This window comes from Chelonia mydas, chromosome 9, assembly GCF_015237465.2.
Source record: "Chelonia mydas isolate rCheMyd1 chromosome 9, rCheMyd1.pri.v2, whole genome shotgun sequence".
In the NCBI taxonomy this organism is placed as follows: Eukaryota; Metazoa; Chordata; order Testudines; family Cheloniidae; genus Chelonia; species Chelonia mydas.
The window spans coordinates 101,440,469-101,457,658 of NC_057855.1; the positions used below are offsets into that span (position 1 = coordinate 101,440,469).

The 17,190-nt window shown below is 44.2% G+C and overlaps 1 protein-coding gene across 4 annotated transcripts in view; it reads left to right on the forward strand.

The window, feature by feature from the left end:
* TAF1 (TATA-box binding protein associated factor 1) overlaps positions 1-17,190 on the forward strand; it is a 140,178-nt gene that overhangs the window by 91,608 nt on the left and 31,380 nt on the right. For 2 of the 4 annotated variants that reach the window (XM_037909739.2, XM_037909740.2), the window contains exons 24-31: positions 322-535; positions 3,169-3,334; positions 5,557-5,768; positions 6,027-6,135; positions 6,808-6,906; positions 9,335-9,512; positions 15,008-15,075; positions 15,463-15,585. In XM_037909739.2, the coding sequence (XP_037765667.1) occupies positions 322-535; positions 3,169-3,334; positions 5,557-5,768; positions 6,027-6,135; positions 6,808-6,906; positions 9,335-9,512; positions 15,008-15,075; positions 15,463-15,585 (1,169 nt within the window). Of the gene's footprint in view, positions 1-321; positions 536-3,168; positions 3,335-5,556; positions 5,769-6,026; positions 6,136-6,807; positions 6,907-9,334; positions 9,513-13,506; positions 14,244-15,007; positions 15,076-15,462; positions 15,586-17,190 lie in introns of those variants that run through there. The other 2 variants (XM_043521924.1, XM_037909742.2) reach the window with 2 other exon arrangements.

The window sequence follows — 17,190 nt, forward strand, 5'->3', positions numbered from 1 at the left end:
GGTTTAACTTCTCCCAGTTAATATGTGAAATCTTTGTTGACGCTGATACTGCATTGATGAGCACCAATAAAAGAACCTGCATAGATAAATCTTTGTAACTTCTCATCTTATCTTTCTGCTCATACCATGGTATCTGCATGCCTTACACCTGCATCCTAGATTCTAGAGATGGTATCTTAGATTCTCAAACAAACAGGTTTGTCCCTGTCCCTGTTCTCTGGTATTGGTGTCTCATGATCTCTCAGGACAAAGGGAATGTAAAATTTGACATTTCTAGAGCATGAACTGTTTTGGAAACCATTAAAATAATCTCTTTTGCAGCATCAGCTACGGGCACCTCAGCAGGCTCTCACAAAGATGATGACACTGCCTCTGTAACCAGTCTCAATTCCTCTGCCACTGGCCGTCGCCTCAAAATCTATCGCACGTTTCGAGATGAGGATGGGAAAGAGTATGTACGGTGTGAGACAGTTCGTAAGCCCTCTGTCATTGATGCCTACAGCCGAATACGGACCACCAAGGATGAAGAGTTCATGTAAGGCCTTAGAAGACTCTTCGTTTCCTTCTGGCATCAGTAATGTAGAGTGTTGGCACATGCAGTTCCTGGCTGTGGGGGAATTACTGCTGAAAAATACTGAATCCAGTATAACTCAATTGAGAATGCACTCTTTTGGCTGCAGGTGGGATGGCTCTTATGCCTGCTGCATGGCAGGAAGAGGTATGTTCCCCATGACCTGTGGAGCAGTCCCTGGCTTTGTCCAGTATCTAATACTCGAGAGAGACGTGAACATCTCCAATAGTGCAATTGTCCAAATACACATTATTTCCCCTCTATGTTTAAAATGTGTTGTCTTTTAATGTGGTTTAATTTGCTCAGCAGTGCTGATATCTGGGATTATTGTAGGTGAAGCAAACAGCCACACTTACAGTTAAGGTTGCCTAACTCTTTCCATTGTAAGACCCTGTTTCAGTTGCTTTATAACGCTGCCAAACTTTAATAATTTGGGATGAAAATTTTCATGCTAGATATCTGTCTCTAGATGAATTTTTTGGAAAGTTTAAACAAAGATGGTTCAGCCACTTAAGCAAATGGAAATGTTTTGCCAGTGTAAATTATTATACCTGTTTCTTTGAGAAGTTCTAGTACCTTTATACTTTGGTGCATGAACTTGAAAGTTGGCAAGGGGTTGCCCTCAGGTCATAGGGCTGCCTTTTTTGCTGTCTTTGTGAAATACCAGCAAAATTCCAGCTGTGTTGTAAGCCTCTGAAAATGCTATTTGCATGTCTTCAGAGGTTTGTCAGAGGCTGGTAGATAAATTCTCCAAAAATTCTATTTACACTTAGCATGTGCTAGTCCAGTGCTGCAGGGATTGGGTAGGATTTCCCCAACAGTTGCTCATTTTAGCTGCAGAGGGGGTAGGAGCAAAAGAGAGAGGCAGAAAGAGTCTGAAACAACTAGAGAACACCCCTCACCAGAACCTGGAACAGAACCCAAGATTTCTGAGTCCCTATGTTTCTCTCCTGACTAACAAAAAGCTATAAAAGCCACTGGCAAAGTTTGTCTCTCCCTACCTAGTGACTGGTCCACATGGAGGATAATAGCTTACTGCTGCTACTAGTTACTCTTTTAGCTCAAGTGGCAGAGGACTGTGCTGTAGATCTAAAGTTTTCAGCCCTGCTAAGAGTTATGTGGGGATCATCATGGTTCCACATGCTAGAATTTCTGATTTTTTTTCAGTTTGCTTTATTAAAAGCATAGGCTGCTAATGGAACCTTAAACTGACTGCCTTGTATATATCCTTTATGATAGTCTTTAGTTACGTGATCACATACTATTTTGTGCACAGGATGGACTGTACTAAGGGCATGAATCAGGGTTATGTAGTAAATGAGACCATTGTCCATAGGATCGTTACCTCACTTATAGCAGAAATTGAGAAGTGTATGGTGAATGAGGCAGGGGATTGCAGGAAGAGAAAGAATAGTCTTGTGGTTAAGGCAGAGGAATTCCACCATGGAGAATTGGATTCTATCCCTACCTCTGCCATAAACTTTTCACATTGTGGGCACTATGTACTCATTTTGTGTGCTTAACTTGAGACACGGGGGGCCTCATTTGCAAAAATTCTGTGTGCTCAATTGCAATAAAATTTGATGTGCTTTGAACATATAAAATTTTAAATACTCTGAAAAATCGGGCAGTAAGCATCTCAAATTGGGCACCCCAAATTATTGGACACTTCTGACGGTTTTGACCTTAATCTCTTTGTGTCTCAGTTTCTAATCTGGAAAATAGGGATAATCTCCTCCTCTCAGCTCGGAAGGGTGTTATGAAAATAAATTCATTAATGTTTGTGAAGCACTTGAAAATTTATAATGATAAATACAATAAAAAAAATCCATGAGGAAATTAATAATTCTGTACTCAGTGTAGAGTTTGGATGGTGTGTGGTAAATGAGGTTTGAGGTCATTGCACGTTAAGGATAACAAAACATATTTAACACCCATTTAGAGAGCACTGTTTATCTTGTGCACTGAATGAGGCAGGGGCCTGTGGAAAAAACGGCATGTGATCATGTAATTAAAGGCTGTATCATAATGCATCTGCATAAGAGGGCTGAATTATGGTTGCACTGGCAATCTGAATGCTCGACTTTGTAATCCTAATATTCTTTTAACATAGGTATTTAAAAGATATTTCATACCTTCTAGTTTAGTAAATCTACAGTGTATCTAAAAAAGAGACTGAGTTGTCCAGATAGTCTGTGACCAGTGCCATGTGGGTCAACCAGTCAGAATCTCGAGTGTCTCCTTCACTCCAGGACTGGCCAGGCCTGGCCTGGCCTGGGAGTGTTGCTGACGTGTCACAATTGCTGCGTTAAGAAAGAGATCTTGTTCTACTGCCCATCCACCCTCTGCATGCTGACTTGTGTAGAGATCACTGCTCCCATCAGTGAAACTAGGTAAATCCTGTTCATGGGAGGAAGTGTTTAAAAAAAAAAAAAACTAGTGCTTTTCATGAACGTTTGGGGATAAGGCTCTGCTGCTCCACCACTCTGGCTCTTCTGGAAGGAATGTTACTGTGGGTGTTCAAGTTTCAGGAAAACGGGGCTGGCAGAAGGATGCTTGGCCGCTTGTAGACCTAGATTAAAATCTCTGTGTTCCAGACGAAAATTTGCCCTCTTTGATGAGCAGCACCGGGAGGAGATGCGAAAGGAGCGGCGCAGGATCCAGGAGCAGCTAAGGCGGCTCAAACGGAACCAGGAAAAAGAAAAACTCAAGGGCCCACCAGAGAAGAAACCCAAGAAAATGAAGGAGCGGCCAGATCTGAAGGTAACTAAGCATGAAGTAAAACAAAGCAATCCAAGGAAGAAAAGCCAGTGGAATACAGTGTCCTAGCAAACCTTCTCCTCATTTGGATAGAAGAAAGAGGAGAAAACTATGGGATAGGACTGACAACACAGGTGCTGTTTCCACAGTCTTAATATCAAGTATAAGTCACAGACTCCATGCTTAGCTTTGCCCTATAACATGGTCCAGAATATCCCAGTTCCAGTACTTCCAGATAAGTGCTAATGACTCTTACCGTGACATGAGCAATTTTCGGCTGTCAAGTAATTAAAAAAATTAATTGCATGATTAATCATGCTGCTAAATAATAGAATACCATTTATTTAAATATTTGTGGATGTTTTGTACATTTTAAAATATGTTGATTTCAATTACAACACAGAATACTAAGTGTACAGTGCTCACTTTATATTAATTTTTTATTACAAATATTTGCACTGTAAAAAACAAAAGAAATACCGTTTTTCAGTTCACCTAATACAAGTACTGTAGTGCAATCTCTTTATCATGAAAGTTGAATTTACAAATGTAGATTTTTTTATACATAACTGCACTCAAAAATAAAAATGTAAAACTTTAGAGCCTACAAGTCCACTCAGTCCTACTTCAGCCAATCACTCAGACAAACAAGTTTGGTTACAATTTGCAGGAGATAATGCTGCCTGCTTCTTGTTTACAATGTCACCTGAAAGTGAGAACAGGCATTCGCATGGCACTGTAGTAGCTGACACTGCAAGATATTTATGTGCCAGATGCGCTAAAGATTCATATGTCCCATCATGTTTCAACCACCATTCCAGGGGACATGTATCCATGCTGATGACGGGTTCTGCTCGATCACGATCCAAAGCAGAGCGGACTGACGCATGTTCATCATCTGAATCAGATGCCACCAGCAGAAGGTTGATTTTCTTTTTCGGTGGTACAGGTTCTGTAGTTTCCACATCTGAGTGTTGCTCTTTTAAGACTTCTGAAAGGATGCTCCACACCTCATCCCTCTCAGATTTTGGACGGCACTTCAGATTCTTAAATCTTGGGTCGAGTGCTGTAGCTATTTTTAGAAATCTTATATTGGTATCTTCTTTATGTTTTGTCAAATCTGTGGTGAAAGTGTTCTTAAAACAAACAAGATGTGCTGGATCATCATCCGAGACTGCTATAACATGAAATATAAGGCAGAATTTGGGTAAAACAGAACAGGAGACACAATTCTCCCCCAAGGAGTTCAGTCACAACTTTAATTAAGCGCATAATTTTTTTTAACAAGCACCACCGGCATGGACGCATGTCCTCTGGAATGGTGGCCAAAGCATGAAGGGGCATACGAATGTTTAGCATGTCTGGCATGTAAATACCTTGCAAAGCCGGCTACAAAAGTGCCATGCAAATGCCTGTTCTCACTTTCTGGTGACACTGTAAATAAGAAGCAGGCAGCAGTATCTACCATAAATGTAAACAAACTTGTTTGTCTTAGCGATTGACTGAACAAGAAGTAGAACTGAGTGGACCTGTAGGCTCTAAAATTTTACATTGTTTTGTTTTTGAGTGCAGCTATGTAACTAACAAATAAAAAAATCTACATTTGTAAGTTACACTTTCACAATAAAGAGATTGCACTACAGTACTTGTCTGCGGTGAATTGAAAAATACTATTTATTTTGTTTTATCATTTTTACAGTGCAAATATTTGCAATCAAAATAATAAAGTGAGCACTGTACACTTTGTATTCTGTGTTGTAATAGAAATCAATATATTTGAAAATGTAAAAAAAAAAAAATCCAGTAATATTTTAAAAATTTTAATTGGTATTCTATTGTTTAACTGTGATTAATCACTGTTAATTTTTTTGAGTTAATTGCGTGAGTTAACTGTGATTAATCAACAGCACTAATTATTTCCTTTATATGTTATCTGGAGCTAGAACATCAGGCCAGTAAGAAGCTGCTATCTTACTGGTAAATTAGTAATTATTTTACCTCTAAATCAAATGGTGGATTCTCTGTCTCTGACTTCAAATTAAGACTAGATGTCTTTCTGGAACTTATACTTTAGCCAAGTACAAATTATACAGGGCTTAAAACTGATAGCTGGGTGAAATTTAATGGTTTGTGATATGTGAGAGGTCAGACTAGATCTATAGTTCCCATCTGGCCTTCAACTCTGAATAAATTTTAATTGTTCACCTTGTTGATCTTTTCTGCAGTTAAAATGTGGAGCCTGTGGTGCAATTGGACACATGAGAACTAATAAGTTCTGTCCCTTGTACTACCAAACGAATGCCCCACCCTCCAACCCTGTTGCCATGACAGAGGAGCAGGAGGAAGAGCTGGAAAAGACAGTCATTCACAATGATAATGAAGAGCTTATCAAAGTGGAGGGGACCAAAATTGTCCTCGGAAAGCAACTGATTGAGAGGTGAGGGCAGGACTGGAGGTGCAGGGATGGGTGGTGAGAAGGACAGTTTTTGGTCTGATGCAAAAGACATACTCATCACAGGTGCAGTAAACACAAGAGTAAAGTGGTTGGGTTTTAGATATATTGTTGATAATGTAGTATTTAAATCCTGATTGAGTTTGGTATTGTACCAGATGGGATCAGTGCTGATTCTGAGGTGCAAGCAGTCTTGTTGGTAAGAGATGCAAAGGAAATAAGAGGTCTGTTTCTTTTCTCTAGTGCAGATGAGGTTCGCAGGAAATCACTGGTCTTGAAGTTCCCTAAACAGCAGCTTCCTCCAAAGAAAAAGCGGCGAGTTGGGACCACTGTTCACTGTGATTACTTGAATGTGAGTGTAGATGTAATTGGGTCAATTTTAGTCTCTTCATGTCCAATTATTAAAGCTACGTTTTAGTCATGGGTATTTTTAGTAAAAGTCATGGGCAGGTCATGGGCAGTAAACAAAAATTCACAGCCTGTGACCTGTCCATAACTTTTACTATATACCCCTAACTAAAACTTGGGTGGGGGATGCGGGTTCTCAGGAGGGAGTTTCGGGGAGGTCTGTGGGTGCTCGGGGTCGGGGCAAGGGCAGTGGCGTGTGACCCAGGACCCCTTCTGGGCGGGGGCACAGGGCCTGCAGGCGTGGGCAGTGTGTGGAGCCCCTTGGTCCCCCCGTCAAGGAGCTGCAGGGCCATGCCAGTGGGAGCCAGGGAGCTGCACCCTGAGCCCCCTCCTACACACCCAAACTTTTGAAGCTGGCCCTGGGGCTGCCTGGCTTGGGTAGCACCTGAGCCATCACCAGCTGCTGCAGAAGTCACAGAAAGACTCGCAGACTTACCCATTGTCCATCCTGTTCAGTCCTTGCACTGCTCCTGGCCATCCACAGTACAGCACATGAGGCATGTATCTGCATATCCACCCATAGAATTAATAAACTAAACCTACAGAGAACTTGTTTAGATTTATACTTTGTGTTTTGGAAGAGCCTTAACTTCCTACTTCTATCTGATTTCTTCAGCGGCCTCACAAGTCAATCCATCGGCGACGAACGGACCCTATGGTAACTTTGTCATCCATTCTAGAGGGCATTATCAACGATATGAGGGATCTTCCCAATGTAAGTTTAGGCTTTGTGGTCAAAGTTCTGTGTCCTGAGTAGGCTCATAGACTGAGTTATGTGGCTGAATCTGAGACCCCAGAATTATGCAACGCTATCCCCACTGGTCCAGTCTAATCAGACTTGCATCCTTTGAGTATTGCCCTCAAATCTTCAGTTTATTGTGCTGCAGGTTGTTTTTAGTAAGAGTAACTGAATCATAGATGTCTAGGCAGTATGGTAACTGGAGCTTTTGGATTCAGGAAAGCCGTTAAGCCTTTTTGGCACTGGGGAGATGATACATCTCTGCTTTCATTTCCCTCCTGTCATCTGAGCAGTAAAGTGGGGAGAGAATCAATGTGGGGAGAAAGGGTTGAATTTTTCATTCACACCCCATTATCTGTTACTAATCCAACAATTAGTAAGTAAATTAGCTTCATGTTTCTTCTTAAATGATCAGCAGTGGAATAATTCACAATGTTGACATTGTGTCATCGTTAAGCTTCAGACTCAACACCCCACTGATAGGCCTCTTGCATTCTGACCTACATTTTCAAAGCTGTCACCAGACTCATAGACATCATAGAATCATAGAATATCAGGGTGGGAAGGGACCTCAGGAGGTCATCTAGTCCAACCCCCTGCTCAAAGCAGGACCAATCCCCAACTAAATCATCCCAGCCAGGGCTTTGTCAAGCCTGACCTTAAAAATATCTAAGGAAGGAGATTCCACCACCTCCCTAGGTAACTCATTCCAGTGTTTCACCACCCTCCTAGTGAAAAAGTTTTTCCTAATATCTAACCTAAACCTCCCCCACTGCAACTTGAGACCATTACTCCTTGTTCTGTCATCAGCTACCACTGAGAACAGTCTAGAGCCATCCTCTTTGGAACCCCCTTTCAGGTAGTTGAAAGCAGCTATCAAATCCCCCCTCATTCTTCTCTTCCGCAGACTAAACAATGCCAGTTCCCTCAGCCTCTCCTCATAAGTCATGTGTTCCAGTCCTCTAATCATTTTTGTTGCCCTCCGCTGGACTCTTTCCAATTTTTCCACATCCTTCTTGTAATGTGGGGCCCAAAACTGGACACAGTACTCCAGTTGAGGCCTCACCAATGCCAAACAGAGGGGAACGATCACATCCCTCAATCTGCTGGCAATGCCCCTACATATACATCCCAAAATGCCATTGGCCTTCTTGGCAACAAGGGCACACTGTTGACTCATATCCTGCTTCTCGTCCACTGTAATCCCTAGGTCCTTTTCTGCAGAACTGCTGCCGAGCCATTCGGTCCCTAATCTGTAGCAGTGCATGGGATTCTTCTGTCCTAAGTGCAGGACTCTGCACTTGTCCTTCTTGAACCTCATCAGATTTCTTTGGGCCCAATCCTCTAATTTGTCTAGGTCCCTCTGTATCCTATCCCTACCCTCCAGCATATCAATACATCATTGTATTGGCTTACATTTCTTTCACACTTTGAAGATTATCTGTTCCATGGTAAGGATTAGTGAATTTTTTTAAAATAAAAGCTTAGCACAATTATAGAGCAGATACAAAAGGGACAATTGTGCAGCAATTTATACAGCTTTATAATTGTATTATATGTGGGACTTTGGAGAGAGCTGTTGAATATCGACTTGTTCTTCTTCGAGTGATTGCTCATGTGTATTCCACAATAGGTGTGCGTGCTCGCCAAGTACACCAGTGCCGGAAGTTTTTCCCCTAGCAGCACCCGTAGAGGGGAGCGCCCCAGCAACTCCCACTGAAGTCCTTGTGGGACGCTTCTTCTTCAGAAAGAAAAGGAGTACTTGTGGCACCTTAGAGACTAACAAATTTATTTGAGCATAAGCTAAAGTGAGCTGTAGCTCACGAAAGCTTATGCTCAGTTAAATTTGTTAGTCTCTAAGGTGCCACTAGTACTCCTTTTCTTTTTGCGGATACAGACTAACACGGCTGCTACTCTGAAACTCTTCTTCCTCAGAGTGGTGGCAAAGTCATAACAGAATAGTAAATTCTGTGGAGAGAAACAAAATACCACAGTCACATACAGGTGGTCTTTAGTATGTGTAGCTTAGTAGGTATGTCTACACAGCATTTTGGAGCACGCCTCCCACTCCGGGTTGATAGACTTGGGGTAGTGGGGTTTGCACTATCACTCTAAAAATAGCTGTGGAGACAGCACTTTGAAGTTGCAGGTTGGATTCTGAAGCCTAAGGTGGTGGGTAGACATCAGAGCCCAAGTTCGAGTCCGACCTGAACTTCAAAGTGTTGTCTATGCAGCTATTTTTAGAGTGCTAGCTTGAGCCCCGATACCCCAAGTCTATCGACCAGACTGGGAGGCTCACTCCAAAATGCCACGTAGACATACCCTAAAGGGCCTCTCATCTGCTGGCTATTCTGCTTGTGGAGGTTGATGGGACTGAATGCCCATTCTTTTTTGTATTCCTCAGACATACCCATTTCACACACCTGTTAATGCAAAGGTCGTGAAAGACTATTACAAAATCATTACACGGCCTATGGACCTACAGACCCTGCGTGAGAATGTCCGCAAACGTCTGTACCCTTCCCGGGAAGAGTTCCGTGAACATCTGGAGCTGATTGTGAAGAACAGTGCAACGTACAATGGTAGGAAGCTCCCTAAAACACTGAGGTTCAGTTTGTCTTCTGGTGAGCTGTGTTACACTGTGATGGGAATTGTGCATATGCCTTGTGTATGGAATTGGGTGGCATGGGAGAGGGAAAACTCTCATACTCTGCAGGGAAAAGATGAAAGCAGCAAAGTTAACGCTGTTGAAATGGATAAGATGAATATAACAGACTTCTTCAAAGATGATATGAGGACAATAAATTAGTCAGCTTGTTATAAATTTGGAAGGGGTGAACTCTAAACTCTGTCTATACAAAACAAAATAAGAGGCTTGGGCAGTTAGGAAGTAATGAAGGCTTTATCAGCAGGAGGTCAGATTTGTGGGGGGAGGTACCCTGTTAATTTCTGGCCATAACCTGAGCTCTGTCCACAGGTGAAGCCAAAATGAGTCATTCTTGGTAGAGTGCACTTTATGATAGGATCATCCTTCTCTTTTCTTTCAAACTTTGATCAGCAGTGAGATAGTTACCAATGTTAGTATTTACATTGTCATATTATGCTTGAAGTGAATTGGGGCAATTCACACCTCTCAAGGGTATTACTTCATATTCTGCAGACTGAGGAGTAGCCTTCGTTAGAAAGGCTTTGTCTAGACTACCACTTTTGTCGGTAAACCTTTTGTCAGTCAGGGGTGTGGAAAAAAACACCTCCCTGACCAACATAAGTTTCATCAGCAAAAGTGCTGGTGTGGAAGCGCTATGTTGGCAGGAGAGACTCTACTGCCGACTTAGCTAACGCCAGTAATTGGGGGATGGTTTAATTATGCCGATGGGAGAGCTCTCTCTTGCTGGCAAAGAGCAGCTACATGGGAGACCTTACACTGGCACAGCTGTAGCGGTGCAGCTGTGCTGCTGTAAGGTCCATAGTGTAGACATAGCCAAAGGCTTTGCTGATACAGCTATGCCAGCAGAACCCCCCAGTGGAGACTTAGACCCTCCGCCCCCAGAGTTTATACCAGCAAAAGGACTTGCCAGGATAGCTGTTTGCATGGGGGTTTTCATAGAATCATAGAATATCAGGGTTGGAAGGGACCTCAAGAGGTCATCTAGTCCAATCCCCTGCTCAAAGCAGGACCAATCCCCAACTAAATCATCCCAGCCAGGGATTTGTCAAGCCTGACCTTAAAAACTTCTAAGGAAGGAGATTCCACCACCTCCCTAGGTAAGCTGTTCCAGTGCTTCACCACCCTTCTAGTGGAAAAAGTTTTTCCTAATATCCAACCTAAACCTCCCCCACTGCAACTTGAGACCATTACTCCTTGTTCTGTCATCTGGTACCAGAGCTTGTTGGCAGAGCTACATTAGTCAAGGGTGTGGTTCTTTCACACCCTGACCGATGTAGGTATGCTGATCAAATTTTGTGTTGTGGGCTGGCTTCAGGCAGACATCACTATAGTAATTTACATTTGGTTGGTGTTTTCAAGGTTTTCGTCCCAACTAGAAATGTATTTTTGAAAAATGAATCTTTAGATTTTATAGAGCAACATGCAGCTGCTGGGTAAATGTGCTGATTCGCTGAAGGATCACTGTGAGGCAGCCCTTTTGTGACTCCTGTTAACACTGCTTTTTATCTGACAAGTATTTTTAAAAATATTAGGCACTATATAAGTGCTAAGCCTTGCCATATTCCAGGCCCCATGTATTCAGCAGCAAACAGGATTTAAACTCTGGTAGGCCTCCGTAGATTCTGTAGTAGTCTGGGAAATCTGTAGCCGCTTCATTCACAAAGGAAGCACAGTCTTCGCTCAGTTGGTTTTCTGTGTTTTCTTCATAAATATGAGGGCTAGAATAATAGGTTCTTCTTCGAGTGCTTGTTCATGTCGATGCCAGTCAGGGTGTGTGTGCTGCGTGCGCAGGAGCTGGAAGGTTCTTCCCCTAGCAGTACCCGTCGGTTTGGTTCAGGCGCCCCCTGGAGTCGTGCCTCTATGGTGCCGTTTATAGGTCCTGCCAACCCACTGCCACTTCAGTTCCTTCTTACCGCCTGTGATGGTTAGCCGGAATGTTCATTCTCTCTTGCTTCGGCAAGCCTTTCTCCCTAGTAGTCTTCAGACTTTTCTCCTGTAAATAGTTAAATCAGTAGTTAGTAGTAGTAGTAGTTAGTCAGTATATAGTTAGAATTCCAGTAGGGAATTGTTCTGGGGGTACCCCTCGTCGTCTCTCTCCCCAGTACTGGGGCATGCCTCAGTCCCTGGGGTTTAAACCTTGTGCAGCTTGTAGCAAGCTTATGCCCAGGAGTGACCCCCTCACTTCCTGCTTAAAGGGGGAGTTTGGGGGAATTGCATCAAAAGGACTGTTGCACTGGAGTTGGCCTCCACACCGGAGACCTTTGAAGCAGTGACAGAACTTATCGCATTCACGGTGCTGCCTTCTCCACCTAGGCAAGACAAGGGACTGAGCTCAAAAGCAGCGGCACCCCCGAGACCCTCAGTGCCATCCCGAGGCAAGCCAGCGATGGTACCAGGTCGTTCGCCATCCCCTCGGCACTGGTCACCGCTACCCTCTGGCAGTGGACAGGCAGGGGAGCCGCACCGGTCCCCAAGCTCCTGGCACTGGACTCAAAACAGTCGAGAGCATTTCTACGAGAGCTGCATTTTCAGACCTGTTGCGACAACATACAAGGTCTCAGACAATTCCCTACCACCACAGGAAGGAATTGCCTAAAGCTCCTGGGCCACGTGGCTGTTCGTACTTACATAGTACAACATGTCAGACTGAGACTCCAAGCTCTTCAGGTGTGGCTAGCTTCGGTGTATCGACCAAACCGGGGCAGTCTAGACCAGGTAGTCACTCTTTGCCAACCGGTTCTTGAGTCTCTCCTATGGTGGCTCAACCTGCAAGTGGCGTGTGCGGGTATTCCCTACTCCAAACCTCAGCCATCCCTGTCACTGGTCACGGACACATCAGCGATGGGTTGGGGAGCGCATCTATGGGAGCTCAGGGCCTCTAGTCCCAAGCGGAGCTCTCACTTCACGTCAACGTCAGTGAGCTGAAGGCAGTCCGTCTGGCATGCCAGACCTTCCAAGCTCACTTGGAGGAGAGATATGTATCAGTCATGACAGACAATACAACAGCGATGTTTTATATAAACAGACTGGGGCTTGATTGCAGACATGTTCCTTCTTCCCTGGAATGACCACCTCCTTTATGTGTTTCTATCCATCCCACTCATCCACAAGGTGCTACTCAAAGTTCGGAGGGACAAAGCCTCGGTGATATTGATAGCTCGAGCTTGGCCACGTCATTACTGGTACACGTCTCTTCTGGAGATGTCAGTGGAAACCGCGATCACCTTACCGCTGCCCCCAGACCTGATAACTCAGGACCACAGCTGCCTTCAGCACCCCAATTTCGAATCTCTCCACCTCACGGCTTGAAAACTCCATGGCTAAACCCAACGGAGCTGGCTTGCTCTGGTCCAGTTAGGGAAGTCCTCCTTGGAAGTAGGAAACCATCCACTAGGCAACCTACCTAGCCAAATGGAAAAGATTCACAATTTGGTCATTGCAAAAACACGTCTCCTACGCACTTGACAATACCCTTTATCTTGGACTACCTCCTGCTCCTAAAGCAGCAAGGGCTTTCTATGTCATCAATAAAAGTCCACTTGGCTGCCATTTGCAGGCTGATCAGTCTTCACCAACCCAATAGTTGGACGCTTGCTTACAGAGCTTGACAGGTTATACCCTCAAGTACGGCAGCCAATCCTGGCCTGGGACCTTAACCTGGTTCTTTCCAAACCAATGGGACCCCCCCTTCGAACCACCTGCGACATGCTCTCTGCTCTCTCTCTCCTGGAAAGTGGCATTCCTGGTAGCATTAACCTCTGTCAGGATGGTATCTGAACTTAAGGCCCTAACGTCTGAGCCTCCTTACACAGTGTTCTGTAAGGACAAGGTTCAACTTTGGTCGCACCTGGCCTTCCTCCTGAAAGTTGTCCCCCAGTTTCATGTTAATCAGGATATTTTTCTCCTAGTTTTCTGCCCCAAGCTGCACGCAAACAGCAGGGAACAAAAAATCCACTCCTTGGATGTTTGCTGGGCATTAGCCTTCTATATCGAACGGACAAAGCCTTCTATATCGAACAGACATCGAAAATCTGCTCAACTGTTCATCGCAGACAGCTTGACAGAATGAAAGGGCTCCCAGTCTCTTCTCAGAGAATTTCATCATGGATTACAGCATGCATCCGGACGTGCTATGACCTGGCAAAAGTACCTGCCCCCATGCTGACAGCGTACTCCACAAGGGCTCAGGCATCTTCAGCGGCATTCCTGGGCCAGGTTGCAACCCAGGAAATTTGCAGGGCTGCGACATGGTCCTCATTCCGCACCTTTACCTTGCATTATGCCATTACTCAGCAGGCTAGAGATGATGCAGCCTTTGGAAGAGCGTTCCTTCAATCAGCAAACCCTTGAACTCTGATCTCGCCTCAGAGTTCCTGCTTGGTAGTCACCTAATTGGAATCTACATGAGCAAGCACTCGAAGTAGAAAAAACGGTTACCTAACTTTTGTAACTGTTGTTCTTCGAGATGTGTTGCTCATGTCCATTCCAAGACCCACCTGCCTGCCCCTGTGTCAGAGCATGACCAGCGAGAAGGAACTGAAGTGGTGGCAGGTTGGCAGGGCCCTATATACGGCGCCATGGAGGCACGACTTCAGGGGGCGCCTGAGCCAACGCAGCGGGTCTAGTGGAAGAACCTTCCACGTACTGTGCACGCGGCGTGCATACACCCTAACTGGAATGGACATGAGCAACACGTCTCAAAGAACAACAGTTAAGAAAGGTAAGTAACTTTTTTTTTCTTTTTTAAATTGAAACTGAAATTTTGGAATGCAATTCTGTGGCAAGTTGCGGTTTTTGTGGCAAATTTCACACCTGTCGAATCATGACATTCGTAGGACTCTGCTTTTCAGTAACTGGTTCTTGGAGAGCGTTGCTTCTGCATATTCATGGGTCCTGTCCACCTTCCTTTCCTCAGAGTTCTGCTCTCATGACTGGGCTTTAACAGAAGGAAATGGGGACTCCATGGCCTCTGCTCCAAAGGTTTGGCACAGTCCAGGGGGTGCTTATGGGTTCCCAAAGGACACTGCTTTTCTAGGAGTTTCCCTAAGTTCAATGGCAATATAGGGTGTATCCCACAAGTGTGAATATGCAGACAAAACACTCACAATAATAAGTAAACCTCTTTATTATAATGTCCATAATAAACTCTAGTAACTGTGTATGCCGTAGGAGAGAATCACTACAGTATGTGACTGGGGACACGTTTCAAACCATGAGAGAAATATAATCAGTAATGCAGTTAACGAGTAAAGAGAGATTCCTACTGTGTTACCTCATAATGCTCACAGGTGTTCTGTGATCAGAGTTTTCCTTTGTGTGCCATGGGGATGGTGAGCTTCATCCTTCCACCAGTCCTGAAAGCTTCCACAGACGCCAAGGTGCATCACTGTACTTGCTGTGTATTTGCAGGGCCAAAACACTCACTGACCCAGATATCTCAGTCCATGCTGGACCTCTGTGATGAAAAACTAAAAGAGGCAAGTCTTGTAATTAGTTCTCGTCAGAATGGAGAGGGAGGGACTGGCATGAGGGTTGAGGGGTTTTGAGAGCAGAGAGGTTTTGGAAGTGCAGACAGAAGAATGAGTGGGGCAGGTGGGTTGTCTGTCTTCCTTTTCTGGCTATTTATATGAATTTTTACTGTTATCGGGTCACTAAACAATTTTACACTGGGTTCTCTTCTTTGAGAAAGACACTTCTCTGCTCCCCTAGCTATTGTAAGTTGTCAAGATGGGTTACCACAGTTATTGGGGAGTATCTTCATAAACAGGTGGATATATGCCTGCCTCTTAAAGGTGGAGGGTGTTTTGATGATGCATAAGTATTGATGGAGGATCACCTATTAACATCCATTAACTTCATTTCAGAAGGAAGATAAACTGGCTCGGTTAGAGAAAGCAATTAATCCTCTCCTGGATGATGACGACCAAGTGGCTTTTTCCTTCATATTGGATAACATCGTCACTCAAAAAATGATGGTGGTACCAGATGTATGTGATTGAAATGCAGTGTGTGTGTGAGTTAGGAGATGTACAGCAATGGTACTCAAAGTGAAGGCGTGGAGAGCCATTCCTGGAGAGCCATTCCCTACCTATTTACTGGAGATGAGCAGACATTACATGTGGTGCTATGGCCTGACATTACAGGCAGATGTTTGCAGTTTTGTGGCTGCTATTACACATTGATACAATATTGCAACATAAACAAGAGATGCTATGTCAGGATGTCCTGCTGAGATTTTGTGACTGAGGTTAGGTCAACACTAAAAAGTAAAGTTGATCCAGCTGTTTCACTCAGGGATGTGAAAAATCCTGACATAGTAAACCCAACCTAAGCCCCGGTGTAGACACCTCTTGGGGAGGTGGATTAACTACAGCAATGGGAAAACCTCTCCCATCACTGTAGTGAGGCTCTGCGCTGAAGTGCTACAGTGGCACAGCTGCAGTGGTGCTCCTGCAGTGTTTCTAGTGAAGACATAGTCTGACGCAGTATCTCTTCCATCACCCCTTCTTTTTATTGCTTGGAGTAGGAGTCAAGATGTATATTCCGATTTCAGCTCTGCTGCTGACTCTGCTCTTGGGTAGAGTGGGTGAAACTCAGAATTTCTGTCACAGGAAATTTTGAAATGTGGGTTTGTTCTGAATCAGGACAAACCCAGATTTTTTCAAAATTTCCTGCAAAATGGAAGTTCTGGAAAAATTTCATTTTGGAAGCACCAATACATGGTGTTTAAAAAATATGCTCCCTGAGCCCCAGCAGCTGCTGTCTGAAATTGGTATAATTCTTGCCCACCACTGAATAGGAAAAGTGAAACTTCTTGGCAGTTGGTGACCAACGGACAGGGCTTCTGGGGTCTGGTCCAGGGAAGCTCTACCCTGTAAACTGTCCAGGGCTTCTAGACTACCAGGCCAGCTGGTTCCCTGGGTTGCCTGACTCTTGGGGCTGCTGGTTCCCTATTCTGTGAGAGTTGAGCAGCCTGAAGAGCCCGCTGGCCCAGGAGTCTGGAACCCCTGGCGTCCCCAGGCCAGGGCAGAACTCATGGTGGGGCTGTCCTGGAGCCACGAACCCTAGAATTCTGGGCTTCCTAGCAGTCAACCGGGTGAGCTGGCAGGAAACACCATTGGAACTCTGCTTGTGGTTCATCGAAGGTTCATCAAATCTGATACACATCTGCAAGACAGATTGGCATTTTCTGACAAAAGCCTGTTTTGTTGGAAAATTCCTGACTAGTTCTACTCTTGGGTAACTTGCTCTTTGTGCCTCAGTTTCCATATTAGTAACACAGCAGTAATATTTGTAATCTTTGAGACCCCCTTGCGCAAGGTGATATGTAAAGTGTTATAGCAGTGGTAATAGTGCTTTTGTATTAATTGTGTGTAACACTTTTCATCTCCGGATCTCAAGACACTCTGAGTACATACAAACATCGAGCTCTAATTATGTTTTTAAATTTAAAAAAAATTATATTGTGAAATAACATTGAGCAAATAAGTGACAAGAAAACAGAAATTTTGCCTGGAGCACTCCATTAAACTTTACTTATTGATTCATTATATGCATTTCAGCATTAAATCCTACTGGGAGGTCGGGGAAGA